General features: G+C 29.8%; 1 protein-coding gene across 1 annotated transcript; it reads left to right on the top strand.

The window, feature by feature from the left end:
• The first annotated feature begins 220 nt into the window (after positions 1 to 220).
• On the top strand, positions 221 to 1,638 carry LOC100818328 (LOB domain-containing protein 38). The gene is made up of 2 exons (XM_003549967.5): positions 221 to 555; positions 795 to 1,638. The coding sequence occupies exons 1-2, from the start codon at positions 372 to 374 to the stop codon at positions 1,301 to 1,303; spliced, it is 693 nt and encodes a 230-aa protein (XP_003550015.1). The 5' UTR covers positions 221 to 371; the 3' UTR covers positions 1,304 to 1,638.
• The last annotated feature ends 21,631 nt before the right edge of the window (positions 1,639 to 23,269 follow it).

Here is a 23,269-nt window from a genome sequence, read left to right on the forward strand (position 1 = left end):
CTGAAGTTGAAATGTGTAGAATCCAACGGCGTAGGAAACATCCATGCGCGGAAACACGGAGCCGCTCACGCCAAAGACATTGGAATCTCACCCTTATGCAAACAGAAAAGGTCAGTACCCGCAGAATTAAACACACGCACTCTCCCACTATCTTAACCCAACCATAGTTAACCACCAACCACACTTCCCCCCTCCCCTTATTTATATCCCACCCAAACCACCATTTGCATCCTCTCTCTCTTTGTTAGCTAGCTTGCTAAATTCCCTTATAATTATTCCTTCTTGTGTTGAGTTGATTCAAACATAAACACACCACCCTGGGTTCATTAATTGATTTCATTTTGCAGTAATAACAAGAACAAAAAATAAGCATGAGTTGCAACGGGTGCCGCGTTCTTCGAAAGGGATGCAGCGAGTCCTGTATTTTGCGACCTTGTTTGCAGTGGATCGAAACCGCCGAAGCCCAAGGCCACGCCACTGTCTTCGTCGCCAAATTCTTTGGCCGCGCCGGCCTCATGTCCTTCATTTCCAACGTTCCAGAAAATCAAAGACCTGGTAAACTTAATTTCAATTTTTTTTTTCTGTCCACAAATATTGCTTCATTAGTTTTGTTCAAAATATCAAAGAGAGAAATTCGAACCTGAACCTGTGATCTTTCACTTCGGCCTTGAGCAAACCTTATATATATATATACTTAATTTAATTTGTTTTAACCTTCAATTTCTCCCTATATATCTCGTTTTTCTAGAATATTCTTAACTAATGCTTCTTTTCTTTGCGTGTTCTCTATGCAGCTCTGTTTCAGTCGCTGCTCTTCGAAGCGTGTGGCAGAACGGTGAACCCTGTGAACGGTGCCGTGGGGCTTCTCTGGACTGGGAACTGGCACGTGTGCCAGGCCGCGGTCGAGACGGTGCTCCGCGGCGGCACGCTGAGGCCCATGCCGGAGCTCATGGGCCTCGACGCTGCCGCTGCCGCCGCGGCCGCCGCCGACGAAACATCGGAGGCCGAAGTCGGATGCACCGACACGTGGAGGATCCGAAACCCGAACACGAATTGCCGGTTCACAAGCTCGCGATCCTCCTCCGGCGGCGGCGGTGGTAAACGCAAGCGGTCGGAGGAGCTGGCAAAGCTTCAGGAGCAGCAGCCGAATCTCGATCTCCGGCTGACGCCGGTTTTCTTGCAGAAGGAGGAGAGCCGCCGGCCAGAGTCTCCGTCGATGACCTCCGAGGAGTCCGGAACGACGACGGAGAACAGATTTGGGGATCAGTGGAGTCACTGGAAAGTTCTCAACCTTTTCATTTGAGAATTCTTCCTGTATGGTTCTTTGAGGGTTATGTTTTTGTGAATCTAATTAATTTACGAGTTATTATTAGTTTTGTTGATTTTTGTTGTATGGTGTAATTGTCCTTTTGGAGGGGTTGTTCCCGGATTTGAAAGTCCGGCGAGTTTTTGGCGAGACACTGGCACAGGATTTCTCTAGAGAGAAAAATGAGAGTTAGTCGGTGGTGATCTCTTTGTCTTTTTTTTTTTGTATAATTTCTGCCAAACATGGAAAATATGTAAACAGTCCCATGGTCGTGGGACTATGAATATTAGTATTATTAATTAAATATGAATAAAGAGTAAAGACTACATATATATCTTTGTTTTTCATTGCTGTTTTTAATTTTCTCGAAAACATTTATGAACCTGTGAGTTGGGTGAATATTCAATTGTTTTAGTTTGTCTTTATGGGAGGAATTATTAGATAATTTAAGATTATGATGACCTCGAGTCATAATTATGTATATCAGCTACTACTATTGCAATTGTAAGTAAATATCAGTCCTTTTAATTTTTGCATTTATTATGATTTTTCCTTCAGAATGAAACAAATTGAACATTAATTTAATACTCAACAAGGATAACTCAATTAATAATATACTTGAGATTATGACAAAATATACTCTTGGGATGAAATAAGAATTAAGAAATTAATTTTAAGTACGATTAAAATTTTAATCAATGATAAGTTTCATAATTAATTCAAAAGACCAAAGTATATAGAAATATTTCGGTCTAATTACATTGATTAAAAAAAATGGTGGTAGTGAGAAGTTCCGTTTATTCATTTAAGGAAAACCCAGATTAATTAATGAACAACCAGCTTAGTAAAATAAAATCAGGGGATAGCATATTAAGAATAGTTAAATCTTACCAAACCTTGATCGGGGACGTTATACTTGAAGCCGTCGAGACTCGAGAGGATTCAGTATTCTAAACAATGTTTGACCTATTGAACCAATAGGGTGAGGTGGGGTGATAAAAAATTGAGCATATTGGAACTTTGACATCGGAAATAATACAATACTGTAGCTAGTTGGAACAACTTTGTGGTAAGGTGTCAATCCCACCCAGCCTTGTTATGATGTATGAAGTGAATATTAAAAGTCAAATTTTTACTTAGAGTAAATTTATATGATAGCCGCGGATCCTGTGCATGGAGGTTTGTGAGGACACGTGTCTGGGTAAGTATTGGGTAAATAGTTGGAGTAAAAATAGTAGGAAGATAAAGACAGAAAGAAAGAGAGAGAGAGGAATTAGCTCTAAGCAGTAACATAGGCGATTTTGGAGAATGCAAAGTGGCGTACAAAGAAGGAGAAGGAATCAAGGAAGATGGATTTTTAAAATATTATTTATAAATAAATACAATAAATAAAAATATTGTTAAGTAATAATTTAGGGCCTACAATAAAGCTGCTGTTTGCCTCTTGCGTATGGGAAAGCCAAAGTATACGGCTCGCGTCAGCGTCGAGTTTTAGCTGTCCTGATTGTGTTGTCCAATTCTCTCTTGTGTTTGTGAAGGATGTGACTTATGTGTTGTCTCTCTTTATTTTTTTTTCCTTTAAAATTATATAATTTTAATAATATTTAAAATTAAATATTATTATTAAATATTAATATAATTATTATATAGTATTATTTTTATGAGATAATATAAAAACAATATGAAAAAAAACAGTAGAAAAATTAAATTCGTTGTGGAAAGTACTAGTACAGTACTACTAGTGTGAACTAGTTACATATTTTATCATAGTTTCATATATTCAATTTCCCATTTATTCTTATCTTATCTTGTAATGACTATAACCAGTACAAGATTAAAGTGACACGTGTTTTATTTCTTTTATATACGGTTTCCATTTTGGATTTTGCATGTGAAATTTTTAGTGACGGTTAACCCTGCTTCCATTTAAACAAGGTTACCTCTAATTACAAAATTATTACTATCTTGTAACGAGTTCCTACTAGCACTCTTGCATCAATAAGTAAATTTATACTCAAATTTGAAAGTGTGATGTAAATAAATTATAAATTTTATTCTTACGGTTTACTTTTTTTTATATTAATTCTTATGCATTTTTAAATTTGGGTTTTACAACTATAAATCAATTTTTATGTTTTTCTTACCGTTAATCTTTAGTGATTTTAAGCAAACGAAATTTGAAGGAATTTTTTTTTTCATTTGTTTCACATTATTTGTCAATTTAGCAATTTTATTTTGTCTCAAAATATTTGTTAAGAATATTTAATTTATAAAATATTAATTATTTTTAATTATATCTATGTTTATTGATATCTCACTTTAATACTTAATTAATATATAATTACTTTCTAACTCTATCAATAAAGATGTTTTAATAAAAAAAAACATCAAAGTAATTTGTATAATGCTTTTCGTAAGAGGTGCATTATTTTAAAATATATATATAGAATATTTTTTTATATAATCATGACTCATAAGATATTTAAGACTTTTGTTTGTCATCTCACTAAGTCAATCAACTTTAAAAGTAAAATAATACTTTCACTTGCAATTTTATATTCAAATTAAAAATTAAACTAATAATTTATAATTAGATGATAATATTTTATATTAATAGCATAGGAGTTAGGAAATGTTACTCATGATAGAATATTTTATATGTGAGAATAAGATGAATATAAATTATAAGTATTATAATTTAGGTTAAATTAGTTTTTTAGTCTTTTAATTTATTATTTATGTTCAATTTGAATTTTTAATTTTTAAAATCGATTCAATTTATTTTTTTAATTTTTTTGTTCAATTTAATACTCTAATTTTTAAAATTAATTTATTTTAAAAAATATATATATTTCATAACAGTTTAAAATTACTTAATGAACTATTATAAAATATAATTTGTTACAATTTAGTTTGAAGCATCAAATTGAATGAATTTAAGAAATTAAAAGATCAAATTAAACCTAAAAAAAAATTAAAAGACTACATTAAATCTAAAAAATAAATTAAAAATTAAAAAACTAATTTAATATATAATTTATAAACCTTTCTTGGCACTTCAAGTCTGTTATTATTAGAGTTTGAATCGATATCTTCTACTGAGGCTTGCATTGGTTTCTCCTCCGGGGAGGCGAGTGGGATCCACTTCATCACCACTTAGCCACAGAAATAAGCATTACAATATTTTGGGAATCCCGGATTATAATCCAATAAAAATGCGGAGATAAAAAAGCAAAAAACAGATCCCATTTGAAGTTGATGAGTTGAAAAGAAAGAAAGAAAGAAAGAAGGCAACGCAACTAAGCAAGTGCAGTGCAGAACATGGCTTATTATCTTTTCTTTTTTATTTCTGCGATGCTGCGTCTCGCCGCATTTGCCATGGACACCACGGAACCTTCCCCCACTTTACATTGTGGTCCCCACATATACCTCAGCTTCCACTAATTGTTCAATGTCTCAGCTGATACTCTCACACTAGCTAGTGGTTCTACCCACTCTCCTTGTCATGCGTCTCGTTTCCTCCTTCGTGCCAATGGCATTGCTCTCTAATTAACTATTCTTTTCTTTCTACTCTATACTCTATAGTCTTCTAATTAACAGTTGTTTACTACATGTTGGCCCTTACCTCATAATTGAGATTTGAGGGGATATTTTCCTCCTTTTTCCATTAGTTTTCATTTATAATATGCAAGGATTTAAATTTTTCACTCACCTATGCATGATTATATAAAATATTCATAACATAATCTTTATAAGATAATTTTATGAATATACAAAAAATATTAAATTTGTAAGAATTTGATTTATGCAGTAAAAAAAAAGGAATTAGATGAGTGATATTTTAATTGTTCAATGATTTAAGTTATATAGCATTTCCAAAAAAAATTACTTAGATTAATGATCAAAGAATTTGAATAATAATATTTATCATGAGATCTACTTCGGTTGGTTGGTTGAATAAAGTGAGCGTGACTTATTGTGAAATTTCTTATATTTTTATTCAATTCTAACAGATAAAAAATTATAAGTAGTAATAGTTTAATTGTTGAAAGATTTAAGTTATATAAATTTCCAAAGAATTGAAGATCAAACTCATGTTACTTTACATAATCAATAAATTAACTATATCAATGCCATTAATTTGAAACCCCGAAATAATAATAGTCGAGCTCTGACAATTTTTTCTCATTATTTACTTGACAAAATAATTATATACAAATTCCATGATTAAGTTTAACATACGAAGATAAAAAAATTTCAACGAAACTTAATTCTAAATAAACCATGTACATAAATAAGTATATAATTATTTAAACGACAGTCAATATTTTTTGCCAGATGTGAACGAAAAATGTAAACAAATAAAAATATTAACATATATTTGGTAAAAAAATTTTATATATTATCAATTCATAAGTTAATAATTGAGGTAGAAGTACATTAGAGGTACCAAAGAAAAGTAGTAAGTGCAATATGTGTTATAGAACATAGAAAGGGCAAAAGGGAAATATAATGGTGGGAGTTGGAGCAAAAACGGAATATACATGAAAAGTGGAGGTGGCCAGCACAATTATTCGAAAGGAGGACAAAGAGAGCAAAGCAAAGGTGTGACGCGGATTTCACCAACGCTCCCTTTCAATATATTTAGGTAAGCACGACAAATTCCAAGCTTCTTGGTGCGGATGCAGTCTCACTATTTAACAAAAGCACAATGTTTGTTCCAACTTCCAATTCTTCACTTTCTTTTCACTGCTCGTAAAATATCATTGTAGTTGAATGAAAATAATGGATAGTGTGATAATTATTTTGAAAACTATCACGCAGATAATAGTATATAAAAATTGAACATTTAAACTCATATACATTATATAAATTACTTCAAATTAAAAGTATAAATGAACTGAGATATTTGTAAATTATATGAGCTTGCCTCATTAAATTGATCAAAATCATTTGTTTTACTTAACTGATTTTATATTTGATTATATAAATGATTCAAATGTAAACTTTATAGGCATAGTAATTACTCCTATTATATAAATTTCACATTCAAATATTTTTAATTATTTATCTTCAAAGGAAAATAATAAAATTTTAATTTTTTTTCCGAATAAATATGATAAAAAGCTATGAAAAACTATAATTTAACCCAATAACAACTTCATACTTATTTGATCGGACTTCATATTTATTTGAATAAGTCAAGCTAGAGTTTTTAAGTTTGATTCCTTTAAATAATTGAGGTAAATCATCTTTATTTTATAAGTCACGTTTTATCTTAGTGTTTTTGGCTTGCATCTACTTAAGTACACCCGTATTAATTAGTCAGCTGATTCCTTTTATGTCATTTTAGAAACATTAATTGCTTCTTATTTAACAATTATTTTAATAGAGTAGTTAAAAAACATTAACTACAATAGTGGATGAATGTCAAGGACAGAAAGATATTATTTTAAACAAAAAAAAAGAGTAATTATGCAAAAAAAGAAGAAGAAGAAAAAATAGTATAATAAAAAATACTATAGTAGTATAGTTTAAGATAATTAAATAAAAATAAAAAATCTATATTTTAGTTTATATTTCATTAATACGTTATTTGTTTCGTGCTATTTCTCATATTGAGTAAAGATCAAACTCATTTATCTGATTGTTGAAGTCCCTAGTTTTTTTGTTTTCAATAAAAAATTATAATAGCGTTGTTAGACAACATGAAAAAGATTGTCAACTACATTCTTTGGATCGAGAACACTTCTCCACATGTTCTCTTTTATAATACTTTTTAACTTAACATTTATTGCTAAAAGTTTTTGACATTATTTAAAATTATTTTTAAATATAAATAAATATTAATAATAAATTTTTGTGACATTTTATTAAATATTGTGTATATTTCATGTGGCTTAATCCTAAACATAATATTTAATAAAATATCATAAAAATATATTAATAACCTTTATTTATATTTGATGATATTTTTTAAATGTTACGAAAACTTTTTAGTAATATTTTTATTAAGTGTTAAAATGTTATTAAAAATTATAAGTGTAATACTGATTAATCATTAATAAAATTAATAGATATTTTATACTTATGATATGATGGCAAATAAGAAAGTAAATTAGTAGTCTTTTAATTATTATATGAAGGCTTTAACGTTAATACTATGTTTATTAATGTTTGAGCTTTTGAAATTGATGAAATGAAAGAGAATAACATAAGCTGTCATGACTTGAATTTCTTAAAGTAAAGTGTCATTGAATGAAACTTTAATGAAACTCATTACTATCTTATTTACAGACGCAAATCAAGCTTTGGTTAGAGGTTTTAATTTTCGCGTGAACCTTTTTTTAAAAGGTGAGAATGATGATCATGAAGTTGAACGTTCTACAAGAAACATTTGCTTCAATATACTTTCTTGCCGTATATTTTGATGTGAAGTCATTGTACAAGATGAGTGATGATTTAGAGATAGGTAGTGGAAATTATATGGAGATCATGAGTATGAGTGCATCTAATCAATGCTCCATCTATCTCCGAGTCTTCACTCATAAGATTGCCTATTACTATCAGCAAGAATACGGGTCACTGGGGAAAGGTACGATCGATGGTCCTTTTTTAATGTTTTGGATTTTATGTTATTGCAAGTTGTCAAACAAGTTGCAACCTTTGTTGGGTCTACATGAAAGGGATTGCCGACGACGTTGCGCACGCTGATTTGCTCCTCATGTTGACCTTTTTCATATTCTTCCTTTTGATGCTTCTTACAAATACAATGCTGATCTTTGCACTTGCCAATTATTTTAATATTTTGCGTAGTACTATTATTTTGTTTCTTTAGACATTTCATTGCCTGCTATATATATATATATATATATATATATATATATATATATATATATATATATAGGTTTCCATTGGAAGCAAGAATATAATGTCCCTCCCACATACATCAGCCCCTTAAATGGTTTTATAATTATCTCCTCTATAATTGTTGTTAGGTTATGGAAGCTGGAGTCTGGAGACGGAATTTTTAATAGAGACCATTATTAAAATTCGGACTTGAATTGGACTATTGAGGTCCTACAAAAATGAATTGTTAATTAATATCATTACACATTTTGATATTTAGCTCAATTTATTGCATTGGAATAAGGATGATAATATGCGGGTAGTGTTTTTTCCGTATCTATTCTCTCTTATTTATGTCAGTGAGTACTCGTAATATTCACGATTTTATTTAAGAATTTAGAACTTTAATAAAATAAAAATATATATTATATTAACACCATGTCATAATTAATCTTTCAGAAACAAGAAGTTTTAGAAAATGTTACAAATATGTTCTGTAGGTTTAAAAGATTCTTACAAAATAATATTACAATGAATATGGCTAAAACTTTCTCTCCTTTATAATAATCTTTGATTTTTACCACCTCCATAAGAATGTTAGGTGGAGAAACACAGTCAAACTGTTTCTAACGATACAATGTATAAGCAATCAGTCATAGGTTTTGCTCTCGCATCTCTCTAAATGCAGTCATGGTAAAATTTTGATTCATTTTCAATGATATAAATGCAGTCATACTGTTTCTAATGATGCAATATATAAGCAAGTCAATTACTTTTCAAGATTGTTTAGAGCTTGTCAAAATCTCGGAATAAAGTTAATTTTTTAGGGCAACAAAACAAGGCATAGAGAAGAATCTCCAATCATGGTAAAAAAATACGTTGCACCCTTAACCTAGACAATGGGACGAGGTACTTCACGTGGCTCGCCAAAGATGACGAGCAAGTACCAAAGATAAAGTGCCAGTTTGATTTAAACTAAGAGACTCTTAAATCACACTTTCTAAATTTTTTACTTACAAAAATAATCATGAAAATATGTGTTAATTTAATCTAATATTAAATCAAATACATCTAAACTAATAATAACAATTAACATAACCTGACTAAATGATTTAAAATTTAAATCTTAATTAATGCTTAAAACTATGAAATAAATCTTATTATAAGAAACATACTCATATTATATAACGTAAATTAATCACCATTTCCAAAATTTCTTTTGAATATCATAATAAAAGAACATTCAAAATATCCTATCAAACTGTGCCGTTAATGTTGACCCAGTCAACACCCTCACCAAGGCCTGGGCTCCAAACTCTGTGTGCTAAGCTTCCCAAGCAGGGCTGACTCATGGAATGTCTCTCCCACGTGCTTTTGTCAGGGTTTGGTGTTTAGAGAACTCTTCTTATATTTCTATTACTTTCATTTTTATTTATTTTGTATAGTGTATAATAATCTAAATCGTCAACCATTCAAGATAAAATATAGAATGTGTTTGCTTTTCGCAACTCTCCATCCTACTCACACCCACGTCATTGGCCCGTGGAAATCAAGAGAAATAAATGCCTTCAACCACAATTATATGTAATAAAAATAGCAAGTAGTTTTCTCTTCTTTCGTCTACGTCAGTACGTCACACATATTCTCTGGAGAAAGTAATATTTGCAAGCCCAAAATATGTCCCATGATGAGAATAATTCTTTAAGTGAAGATTCTTTTCTTGCATGAGTCTTGAATTTAATCTTATTTATGGAGAACTAAGTATATGCCATTTAAAATAACTATCCATTGATCATAAAATAATAGTAACTACTTTGTGAATTTTATAAGTTTTAGTTGATTTACGTAAAGACAAATTTATAAATTAAGGTAATGAAAAATAAATATATAAGTAAATAATTAATTTAAACCAACAATATGTACGCAAACAAAAATGAAAAATATAATTTGCATAAAATTTATAGAGAAAATGGTAAATTAAAATCATAATTTAAGAGTACACGTAATCAAATTTTGGAACGAAAAATGAAACGTTATTAAATTGAGATTTGAGAGAAACAAGATATTGATGTAAAAAGAATTTTTAAAATAGTTAAAAATTCAAGAATGTAAAAAAAAGTGTTAAATAATGATGAAATTATAGGAAGATTTAAAGAATAAGTCTAACGTATTTTATTTATCAAATAGTATATATATATATATATATATATATAAAAGGGTCCTATAATTCTTCATCTATTAAAGGAATGACAATTGCATAAATTATCTTAGCTGTAATAAAGTCTAAAATATTTGATTGTCTAATATTAGCTAATAGAATATTTGACATATCTTAACACTCCCACCCAAGTTGATGCATGGATATCACACATTTCCAACTTGAATAAAAACTCATTAAACACTCTGCTTGACACTCCTTTGGTGAGAACATCAATCAATTGCAATTCAGATCTTACAAAGGAAAAGAAAATTATTCCAGGTTCAAACTTCTTTTTGATGAAATGTCTATCAATCTCCACATGCTTTGTTCTATCATGTTGGACAGGATTGTGAGCAATTGCTATAGCCAACTTATTGTCACATTACAACTCAACTCATAGTTTCATTTAGTTTAAAGTCCAAATCTGATAGTACATTTTTAACCCAGAGAAGTTCACATACACCGAGTGTCATGCCTCTGAATTCTGCTTCAGCACTAGATCTTGCTACTACGGGTTGTTTTTTACTCCTCCAAGTTACAAGATTCCCTCCTACAAAAGTAAAGTATCCAAAGGTAGATCTTCTATCATCTTTTGAACCTGTCCAATCTGTATCAGTACACCCTTCTACCTTTACGTTTCCATGATTTGAGACCAAAATTCCTTTTCAAAGGAATGGACTTCAAATATCTCAAAACCCTCTCGACAGTATCCATATGAAGGTTCCGTGGATCATGCATAAATTGACTAACGAATTTCATTGCATAGGTAATATGTGGATGTTTATGGGACAAATAAATTAATTTTCCTACCAGCCTTTAGTATCTCCCTCTGTCTATGCTTGCTGAATTTGAGCATTGAAAGAGTTTATGATTTTGTTCAATTGGTGTATAACTAGTTTACCTCCAAGCAGCCCAAGTTCCGATAGTAAGTCAAGAGTATATTTTATTTGGCATAGAAAAATACCATGTTTTGATCTAGCTACTTCAATACCCAAAAAATATTTGAGGTTTCCAAGTTGTTTCATCTCAAATTCAGATGCAAGGTATTGTTGCAAACTAGAAATCTCATCTTGGTCATTTCTTGTAACAATCATGTCATCTACATATATAATCAAAGCTATAATTTTTCCTTTCTCCAAACCATGGTCTTGGGGATTGTTTTGATCCATATAGAGCCTTCTTTAATTTGCAAACCTTCATTCCATTTGAATCTCTCATGCTTGGCGGGGGATCCATATTAATTTCTTCTAAAATTTCTCCATGTAGGAAAACATTCTTCACATAAAATTGTAGAAGAGACCAATCTTGGTTTGTTGCTAGTGACAAAAGTAGTCTCACAGTGTTGAGCTTGGCTATCGATGCGAACGTCTCTTGGTAATCTGCACCATAAGACTAAGTGTAACCTTTAGCCACAAGTCATGCTTTATACCTCTCAATAGTTTCATCAGTTTTGCGTTTAATTGTAAATATCCATTTGCAGCCCACAATTTTCTTCTCTCTTGGTAAGGACACAAGATTCCAAGTGTTGTTTTTTGTCTGAAGCTGCCATCTCATCAACCATTGCTTCGGTCCATCTAGGATTTGCCAAAGCTTCCTGTATATTACTAGGAATAGAAATTAAAGATAATGGAGATACAAATGATGCATATGACTGGGATAACTTGTGATATGACACATATTTACTAATGGGATACTTAACTTTGGCTTGGAGGTCTGGTTCATATTTAGCTGGAGGTTGACCACAATTAGAGCAGGGTGGAAGATTATATTGGACAATAGTAGACTCATTGTTTGGATTGCTGGTGATCTCACACAGACAAGGATCAATTTCATGATTGGTTCCATCTAAATTAGTATTATCAAGGGTAGGATCAAGAGAAACAATTTCACGATCAGTTTCATCTACATTAGTATTATCAGAGATAGGATCAGAAGATACCTCTGAAGAGTCAAGTCGAACCTGTGGAGAAGATTGAGCCAATTGGTTATGATCAGAAGACACTATATTATCCAAAAAAGAATTGTCCATCTTTGGGATTGGCTCACTTCCTACAGAATGATCCTCACACAATAATTTATTTTCACAATATAATTTTATATACGAGATATCAAACATACTAATATCATGATTATGCACTTCACTTTCATTTCCTCACTGAAGTGTAGAATCAACATAAAAAAATTATGGTCATTAAATGTCACATCCATAGAGATATAAAATATCTTTGATGGTGGATGGTAAGCACAATAACCTTTTTGAGTTGATCCATACCCAACAAAAATACATTTGATAGCTCGTTCTTTAAGCTTTATATGTTGATGTGGATGTAAGTGAACAAATATAACACATCCAAAAACATGAGGTGGTAAATAAACCATGGAAGGAAGGATACAATGATCAGACAACACATCTAGAGGCCTTCTAAAGTTAAGAACACTAGAAGGGGTTCAATTAATCAAATAAATTGCAGAGCGCACAGCCTCACCCCATAAATGAGATAGGACATTACCATCTATCAAAAGTGATCTTGTCACCTCTAATATATGTCTATTTTTCCTCTCAGCCACTTCATTTTGTTGTGGTGAATAAGGACATGTTGTTTGATGCAAGATTCCATTAGAGTTCATGAACTCTATTAATTCAATCTTAAAATATTCCCCTCCATTGTGTGATCTAATGACCTTAATATATGTGTTAAATTGTGTAGCTATCATATGATGAAAGGAACGAAACACAACACACACATCACTTTTATGTTTAAGCAAATACACCCAGGTTATCCGAGTACAATTATCAACAAAATTGATAAACCATTTTTTTCCATTATGCGTAGATTGTGGGACAAGGCCCCAAACATCTGTGTGAATTAATGAAAAAGGAAAATCAGTTTGTTTATTGCTTAAAGGAAACACAGCACGATGGCTTCTTTCCTTTACACAAGTTTTACAAAGAAAATTAGAAATATTGCATTTATGAAATAGCGATGGAAATAATTTTTTTAGATAACCAAAAGAGGGATGTCCCAATCGTCTATGACATAGCCATATTTCCTTTTTGTTTTTATCTTGTATGTGTTCATTCGCAAGACAAGCCAATGCTCCTTTATGGGTTTGTTGCGAGACATTTTTCAGATAATACAGTTTTTCATTCTCTCTACCATTGCCAATCTTCTCCTTGGAATGGATGGTATGAAAAAGACAATGGGTTGGATAAAAGGAGACAACATAAAAATGTGATTTGGTTAATTTGATAACAGAGAGAAGATTACAGTTTAATGTAGGAACAAATAAAAATAAGGAATCGATAAGGAGGGTGAGAGACATACAATACCTACACCATCAATAGGTGATAAGACCCCATTGGCATTAATAATAAAAGTTTTAGAATAGTCCAGGGAAAAACTAGTAAATTTATGAGGATCACAAGTCATATGATCAGTAGCACCTGAATCAATTATCCACTCACTACCTCTTGTAACAACATAAAGATTAAAAGCAGAGTTAGATATACCTGACTTGGTCACAAATCCAGCAACAATAGAAATATGGCTCTTGGAAGTAGCATCTACCTTGGTATTGGGAGTAGTTTTGCCTTTTGGATGCCAATTCGGATAGCCATGGAGTTTAAAACATGTCTCCACGACATGATTATCCCCATTGCAACGGGTACACTTGTGGATTCCTTTCTTAGAATACTTCTTAACATCAATGGCAGTTCCCATAGTAGACTCACTATCAAGCATAGGCTCTTGGCGATTTGCCTCGACACAAACAATTGCATGAACTGATTGGACATTTGGAAGGGGAGTGGTAGCAAGGATACGACCATGAACTGCAATCAAATGTGAATCCAGGCTAGCCAAAAAGACATAAACTCGTTAAGAATTAATCATGTTGTTATACTTCTCAACATCTTTAAGGCATTCCATGGTACAATTTGTGATAGTATCATACTCCAACCAAAATCTTTACAATTTACCAAAGTATGTAATAACAGAGCTTCCATTTTGCTGAGTAGAGATTACCTCACGATATGGTTGATACGATCTGGACACATCCTGGCTGACTGGGTATGTTTGTTGAATAGTGTCTCAGATGTCATTTGTCGTAGCTAAGCGAATAAAGAGGGATCTGATTTCCTTCATCATGGAGTCCAGAAGCCAAGACTTGACTAGGCAGTTTTCATCTTCCCATGCTTCATATTCATTAGATTTCTTGTTTTTTGGTGCAACCTTTGTTCCAGAGATGTAACCCCAACGTTTTCTGCCTCTGATCTTGTTTTGCGCATTCAACGACCACTCGACATAGTTGGTGCCATCAAGTCACTCAAGGGTGAGCGCTTCATGCATATGGGTAGCAGGGGAAGTCCCAGAATCATGTTTCGCTGATTGATTTTTATAAGAAGGAGCCATCAGAAATATTCAAAGAAATAAAGAAGCATTGATTCCTATATTGGAGAGGATGTCGGTGTTCGGCTCTTGATACCATATAGAAAGGTTTAAAGAATAAGTCTAATGTATTTTATTCATAGAATAGTGTAGTATATGTATATACAAGGGTCTCATAATTTCTCATCTATTAAAAGAATGACAGCTGCACAAATTACCTCAGCTGTAATAAAGCCTAAATTACAGCTAACATAATATTTGATTGCCTAATACTAGCGAATAGAATATTTGACATATCTTAATAGAAATTGTGTATAACAAGATAGAGAGTATAATAAAAAAAAGGAAAGAGATTTGGAATTTCTAAAATGAGTAAGAATAAAATAAGTAATCTCTTGACGAAAATAATTAATGATTGATATTTTATCTATGATTTTTATCACTATTAATTCAGTTTTTATAATCTTTTAATTACTGAAATTAAGTTTCTCATCCTAAATTTTATATAATGAATAAAAAATATATAATGAAATTATAATGTAGCATTAAGGAAAAATACATAAAATATTCAAATAATTTTTTTAGAAGTGTTAATTTTCAAGATTAAATTTTATTTAAATATTTTATACTTTTTGTTATCAATTTATTCAAATTAGTATCACATCATATCTCTATTATGATTTCATTAATTCTGACGCAGAGTTTGAGAATATCTAATCTTTTTTCAAAAAATAAAAATTATAAAATGTAATTAGATTGAAAGAATTAAAATTACACATAAATTAGACTATAATAACTCAAAATCAATTAAACCTTACTTTTATCTTTGATTTGATTTCAGGACTATTTGTCTTTTTGGGTGTGGGCGGGGTATGTTTTTATTAATGAACGGATCCAAAATCACTTAGTGTGTTGGACAAAACTTAACTAGTGTAAACTCATTTGACAACATAGTTGATTTTGTGCAAGAGAGATCTGGTTTAAATCATGTAGAATATATTTTTGGAAGAGGATAAGAATTAATTTGATAGTTAATGTAAAAGAACAAAACTTATATAAATACTTGAGATATAACAAGGACGTTTAAGACCCAAATAATGATGAATACACTAAAAAGGTGTGATAGACAAAGACAACACAAGTCGTCTTAAATAATTGTGCATTATTTGATATTCCATTGAATAATTATACATCATCCTACTTCATCTTTTTTACTTTATTCTCTAGAACTATGTATCTTAGTTTCAGAAATATATTTATGGAATAAAGTGTATGTTATTCTAAAATGTTATTTCTGATATTTTATTTCATCTTCATCATAACTTTATTTCTTTCCTAATTTTATATCATTATATGTGAGTATGAAATATCATGATAGTTAGATGTATGAAGAGATGAAGGGAGGTTCTAAGGGGGTTTGAAAGGGGTGTACTGATTTAAGGAAAAAGAATATGATGCGTAAATAAAATTAAGTAGTATAAATGTGAGTGTACTAAGAAAATTTGGAGGATGTAAATAGCAAGTGCCTACATTTATTTCAGCCCTAGTCAGAAAATTGAAATTGGCCAACCAAATCTGAAAAATCCAGGAAAGAAAATAGAAAAACTTGCTGGTACACCCACCAATGTCGATTTTACCCTTCCATGTGTCCTCATAAAGATTGTCAATCCATATGAGGCCCATAAATTTTTTTTTTCTTTCAAAAATATAGTTTTGGAATTAATTTAAAATTAATGGTCCAAACAAGAATCAAACTTACAACTTTCAACTTATTAAGACAATACTCTAACTAACTAACTGAGTTAATAGACCAATTATGTTATAGATTAATTAATGTCGTTATATATAATACTAAAATTACTAATTTATATTTAATGCAGATGTAAATTTACATAATAAATTTTATGATAATTAATTTTTATTTAATAATTAATTTGTTTACATATATAAATTGTAAATAAAAATCATAGATTTAATAAAAATTTACATATGTAAAAAATACCAAATTTATTTAATTATAAATTGTTATAATAAACATCTAAATACATCATTCAATTAAATATCATATTTGTTTAATTTTCAATCAGTATAATAAACAATCAAATACATCATTCAATTAAATATCAAATTTATTTAACTATTAATTATTGTGATAAACATCTAAATACAACATCAAATTAAATATCGAAATTTTTTAATTATCAAAATTTGTAAATAAAATAATGTACAAAAACTATAATTAAAAAAAAATTCAAAACATACGGATTGACAATCCGTATGGTTCATACAGTGAAGTTCAATAGTTTTTCATCGCCGGAGAAGAAAAAATGGGTATTAAAAAAATTCAAAACATACAGATTATCAATCCGCATGTTTTGAATTTTTTTAAAATTATAATTTTTTATACATTATTTTATTTACAAAATTTGATAATTATTATTTTTTATATTTAATTGGATGTTGTATTTAGATGTTTATTACAGTAATTAATATTAAAATAAATTTGATATTTAATTGAATGATGTATTTGTATGTTTATTACAAGTGATTGAAAAATAAACAAATATGATATTTAATTGAATGATGTATTTAGATATTTATTACAATAATTCATAATTAAATAAATTTGGGTTTTTTTACATATGTAAATTTTTATTAAATCTGTGATTTTTATTTACAATTTATATATGTAAACAAATTAATTATTAGATAAAAATTAATTATCACAAAATTTATTATGTAAATTTACATATGCATTCAATATACATTATAAATTTTAGTATTATATATAGTGATATTAATTAATTTATAACATAATTGATTTATTAGTTAAGTTGGTTAAAATGTTGCATTAATAATGCAAAAGTTACAAGTTTAATTCCTGCTTGAATCATTAATTTTAAATTAATTTCAAAATTATATTTTTTTTAAAAATAAATAAAAATATCCTATGATGCACCAACAAAACTATTGGGTGTGCCTAGCAGTTCCCAAAAACTTAAAATAAAAAATATTTGGGTTATATTTGGGGTGTGTCAAAATAATTGGTTTAACGAAGATGACTGAAACCCGAATTTCGACCACCACGAACCATCCACAAGGCCGAGCAAATCAAGCCACATGGGCTTGGGAGATGTTATTGGCACTACCACTTTTTTTATTGACACTATCTACGTGGGTGTGTTTTTGTTGTATTTCTAAATTGTCCCTTGGATGGAAACATAATAAAAACATGTTTTCGTTGCATAAATGAGGGTGAAAAAACAAAACACAACAAAAATTCCATAATGTTACATACTTGGATATTTATAAAACGAAATCATATTTTTGTTGTTTTATTTTTTAACCTTCATATATACAACGGGAAATATGATTTCATTGTTGATCTATGTAATTATGAAACAAAATCATGTTTTCCTTTTTTTTCCACATACATGGTACAAAGTTGAAACACATTTATGTGTGAACTTGCACAACATAAACATTTTTCATTTTGTAAAATGTATGTAGAAAAAACAACAAAAATATGATTTTGTTGTTTATTTTTGCCTTTCAGCCAAAATATTTAAATGTTTAAGGACCTCAACTTGATTAACAACACAATATGCATGCCTTACAACAATTAGCAGACTTTATAATTTATATTAAATGGAATCATGATTTTGTTGTACCATTGTGAGATAAAACTCAAACAACAAAAAAATCATAATTCTATTATGTGTCAAAACCCATACAATAGTGAAATCACAATTTCGTTGGGGGTTTTGAAAATAAAAAATGGAATCATGAAATCCGTTGTGTCATGATCCCACAGTGCCTTTGGCACAACAAAATCATAATTCTGTTATATATATATATATATATATATATATATATATATATATTTTAAAAATGAACCTAGTTTTGGATTAGGTCTAACAAGAGAGAAGAGAAGAAGAATTAGGAAGGGGGGAGTGTTGGGGCTGGTCTGAAAGAGGAAGGGAGAAGGGTTGGGATGTAAGAAAAAATTCGAAGGGTAAAGCAGATAATTTGGCTATGGTTGGTAGTATCGATAGAAATGATTGTTGTGCCAATAGCAATTCCCTTTTTCCATCTAGCAGTTTCGTGTATCATGGGGCTCAAATGACGCTTAGTTCACAATTTTTATTTTTGTTTTTCCTTTATTACGTTATTTTTTTTTTGCTAAATATACAAGGATTAACTCCCAAAACACCTAAAAACCACAAGGAGAAACTATGGATGGAAGAGTCAGCTACATGCTAAAAGAAAGGAGTTGTCAATTGGGTTTGACTGACCCCTTTTCCTCCTTTCAAACACGTTGGGCTAGGCACAATTTATTTTGTAGCTCATATTTAGATAATTGTTATTTGTACGACCCTTGTTTATTGATACCCCTCTTTTTTTTGTATATTTTGCATTTTGTTCCTTCTAAAATACCACTTTGGTCTTTCTATTTAATCTTCCTCTTATGCCTAATCTGCAATTTTGGATTCCACTATAAAATAAAGATATTTACTCCCTCAATTTTAAATTTTTTACAATTTTAGTCCAATACTCAAATTTGCCTACAATTATTTCTTTTTATTTTTTATATTTTAATTGAAACGGAGTGGACAATTCGTCTTTGTGTATTTTTAAAGTCCATGGCCAATTTTAGCCCAACTGATGGGATTTTCTTCCGGAAGAAAAATCTTTACACCCAACATTTCTGAAATTTTTTCAAAATTAACCCTATTAATAAATATATGGATTTATAATCCGTATATGAATTGTGAATCTGTATCACCCAAGATTTTTATAAAAGATTAAAAAAATTAATAAACTTAGTTATAGTTTTTTTATAATTATTACATTTAGTAGATTTCTATTTTTGATTTTATTATAATTAATTTTGATCTAATAATATATTTTTAAATAAAAATCACAAGTTTAATAAAAATAATTATTAGATTAAAATTAATTATCACAAAATATATTACGTAAACTTACATATACATTAAATATACATTAAAAAATTTAGTGTTATATATAAGGACATTAATTATTTTATAATATAATTGACCTATTAAATTAGTTGATTAAAAAGTTTACTAATAATGATAATTCAAGCTTTTATATATATATATATATATATATATATATATATATATATATATATATATATATATATATATATATATATATATATATATATATATATATATATATATCATGAAAGATTATCTTTGAGATTTTTAAGAACTTCTAGCTCATTTTCCTAGCTTCCTCTTGCAACTGAAAAAGAGATTCCATATACATCAAAAAGGTGGATCACTAAAATTTGATGAACAACCCAATATGTAAACTATATTAATTAGGGGAAGAATAATGTATGGGGTGCAGGTTTCTTAATAACAACTTTTTACTTTTCTTTCTTTAACTACTTTCCTTATCTTTAATTAAAAAAATATTACCATATCTTTTTGTACTTTATAAATAAAATATTAAATGAAAAATACACTTAATGTTTTGAAACTGTAAAATTTATTCTATATTTAACAAGTAGATGAATTGGTAAAAAGGTGATATAGGAAGATTTAAAATTAATCTTGCAGCTGGAACATTGACTGTTTGCGCTCTAGCAAGGAGTAAAGGGGCATGTTTTCTTTCTCTGCAGTTTCCAGTAAGATTAAACTACGTATTGCATAAGATACTTATAGTAAAATTTAAGTTTTGGGAACAAGATACTTCTATTTCTCGTTTTGGTTTTCAAGCTTTTCAACAGAAAACAAAAAAATGCAGATACAAACGAGAAACCTTACTCCGCCAAAATGTGGATTTTCAAAAGGCCCAGTTTTGTTTGCCGAGAGACGCAATTGTAGAGCTCAGTCTCACTACTGGAATGGTATAAAAGGAACCCATCTAAACCATGAGTGGAATAGCATCTATGCAATGGCATACCATATTAGCATATCGAGACTACAAGTACACTCAAGAAGAATATTGTGCAAAATTAACAATACAAAATTTGTTAAATCATATTAATCAACTTCGTCATTTGGCTATCAAATTTAACCACCATGACAAAACACACAAAAATTACTAAATTTGTTTTCCAGTTACACTTTAGAACATATTAAGATTCATATTAAGTGAAACGTTGTTTTCCAGTTACACTTTAGAACATATTAAGATTCATATGCATCATAAGCAATAGACATACACAAACTTGAGCTAGCCTAATTACTTGGTGCCAATGTTATTAATGGCGGATGGCGATTTATAGCGGAAAGCAAAAATCTGCCATAAAAATATGGTAGATGACGTAGCAAAAAAATGGCGGACAAAAAATAATATATATACATATATATAATTATAAATAACCAAGTATCAACATCAAATAAACTTATTCAAATTGAAAAAACAATGGATTGAATTAAAATAAACTAAAAAAATTAAAAAGTTTCATGAGTTCATATAATAATCAAGTGGTGTCAAAAAACAAAAATGGGTGTCAAAAATAAAAAGGGTGTCAAATAGAAAAAGAAAAAAAGCTCCAAACATCAAAAACAGGTGTCAAACAAAAAAAAAAACAACAAAAGAAATGCACCACTGAAGCTGTCGTTCGCCGTCGACGTCGCTATTCGTCGGTACTGTGCGTCATGGCTTATGTGTTGTCCTCGCGTGCGTCGCTATCGTTCATCGTCGTTGTGCTGTTGGTCAAGTGCGGGTGTGGGTGTTGTGTGCATCACCTTCGCCGTGGCTGCCATTCATCGTCGTTGTGCTGCTGGTCATGCAGGAGACTTTTCTGTTCGTGCTCTATTTTGTGGGTGCTTGCTATTGTGGGCTGCACTTTTGCAATAGAATATTGGATAGGGTTGGGTTGGGTCAGCCCAACACCTATCGCCCAAAAAACAGAAAAAGGCGCTATTATGCCATTTTCGCAATTCCGCCATGGCGTCGTCATACGCAACCCGCAACGCCACTTCTATTTGGTGGCGTTTTTTCAAAATTCCTCGATGCCATTCCGCCATGGCTGCTACTTAATAACACTGCTTGGTGCCTTAAGTTGATGAATACGTAGATACAATCAAGATTGTCAAACTCACAATTCTAGATAAACTCATGAAGGTCCCATAAATTCACAAGAGTTTACTCAATATAAAAAAAATATATTGATATTCCTACATATAAAATCATAACTAAATATTTCAACACTAAAACAAATCAAAATAACAAACTTTAAGTATAATTCAATAAACTAACATACTTTACACCCAATCAAATATAAATTCATACAATACAAAATATATATTGATATTCTATCAAATATTAAAATATTTTTTAGTTTAATGAATAAATTGATATTCTCTGAAATATCAATGATCATATTTATTTATTATTATATTTTCATTATATGCGTTGGAGAGGTAGTTTATTGTTACTCTCTCATGAAAATAAGCAAACAAAAAAAGGAGTTGCATGCGATTGAAAACCAAAATTATTGAAAATCTGATTAGATTTTTGAACCGGATAGAGTCAACTGAATGAGTTTCAAAATGAAACGACATGACATGAATGGTGGTAAAATGCAATTACGTAAGAGGAAGACTGTGATACGGTACAAGTTTATTATTTCTTTTGACATGATGAAGGATAAAAGTTGTAGGATCATGCCTTTGTTCAAACTAACACACGATGTTGCAGGACATGATAGAGGATAAAAATTACAGGATTGTGGGATCAATCAATTTAACACATGATTTTGATAACATTGCTTTCAATCTCTACATCTAAGATCAAGTTTAATACATGTTATCTATATAAAAAAAGTAGGAAAAAAATGAAAGTTTGTTATGACATCAAACTTGGTTATTATTTTATCAGCAACAAACAAACTCCTTATAAAACTTAATTCAATATAATATTTTTTTTAAAAACATAATAGTCAACGTACAATTAAGTCGTCTTGTTGCGCTCTTTTTTTTTTTGGGTGAATATATTGTTGTGGACTTTAGTATTGCTACAAACAAAAGCAGATTCCTCGTTTCCCACTCGCACTCAAACTTTAGTTTAGCTCTTGAGAAAAAAGAGCTTGAAATTGAGATTCACTCAACGAAACAAACTATATGCGGTACAACAATACAAATGCATTAGCAATAATTCGGAATACATTTAGAGTGCATTAAGCTCTTGAGAAAATTAAACCTAAAATTGAGAGTTGAGGCTCAGTATATGCTCGATCGGTGAATAGAAGAAAACGGAAACAATAATAAAATGTTAATGATAACTAAAATAGAGAGAGAAATAATATATTATTGGAATAAGAATATATAGAAAAGACTAAAATGCTTGCTGTTGTAGCATTTAGCTGAAGTTTTATATATAGAATAAAATTCACAAATCTAATGGCCAACGGTTTAAAACTCAAAAATAGTATTAATATCAATTAATAGTTATGAATAATATTGAATTTAAAAGCAGTTTCATTCTTAACTTTAATATAATTAAATAGTAATTTAATATAATTAAATATATTAAATCTGA

Source organism: Glycine max, chromosome 17 (assembly GCF_000004515.6).
Source record: "Glycine max cultivar Williams 82 chromosome 17, Glycine_max_v4.0, whole genome shotgun sequence".
NCBI lineage: Eukaryota > Viridiplantae > Streptophyta > Magnoliopsida > Fabales > Fabaceae > Glycine > Glycine max.

Excerpts from the sequence above, each read along its gene's own strand:
- LOC100818328 (XM_003549967.5), top strand. The coding sequence starts at position 372 with ATGAGTTGCAACGGGTGCCGCGTTCTTCGAAAGGGATGCAGCGAGTCC. Across the intron at positions 556-794 it reads TCCAGAAAATCAAAGACCTG|CTCTGTTTCAGTCGCTGCTC; the intron begins GTAAACTTAATT and ends TTCTCTATGCAG.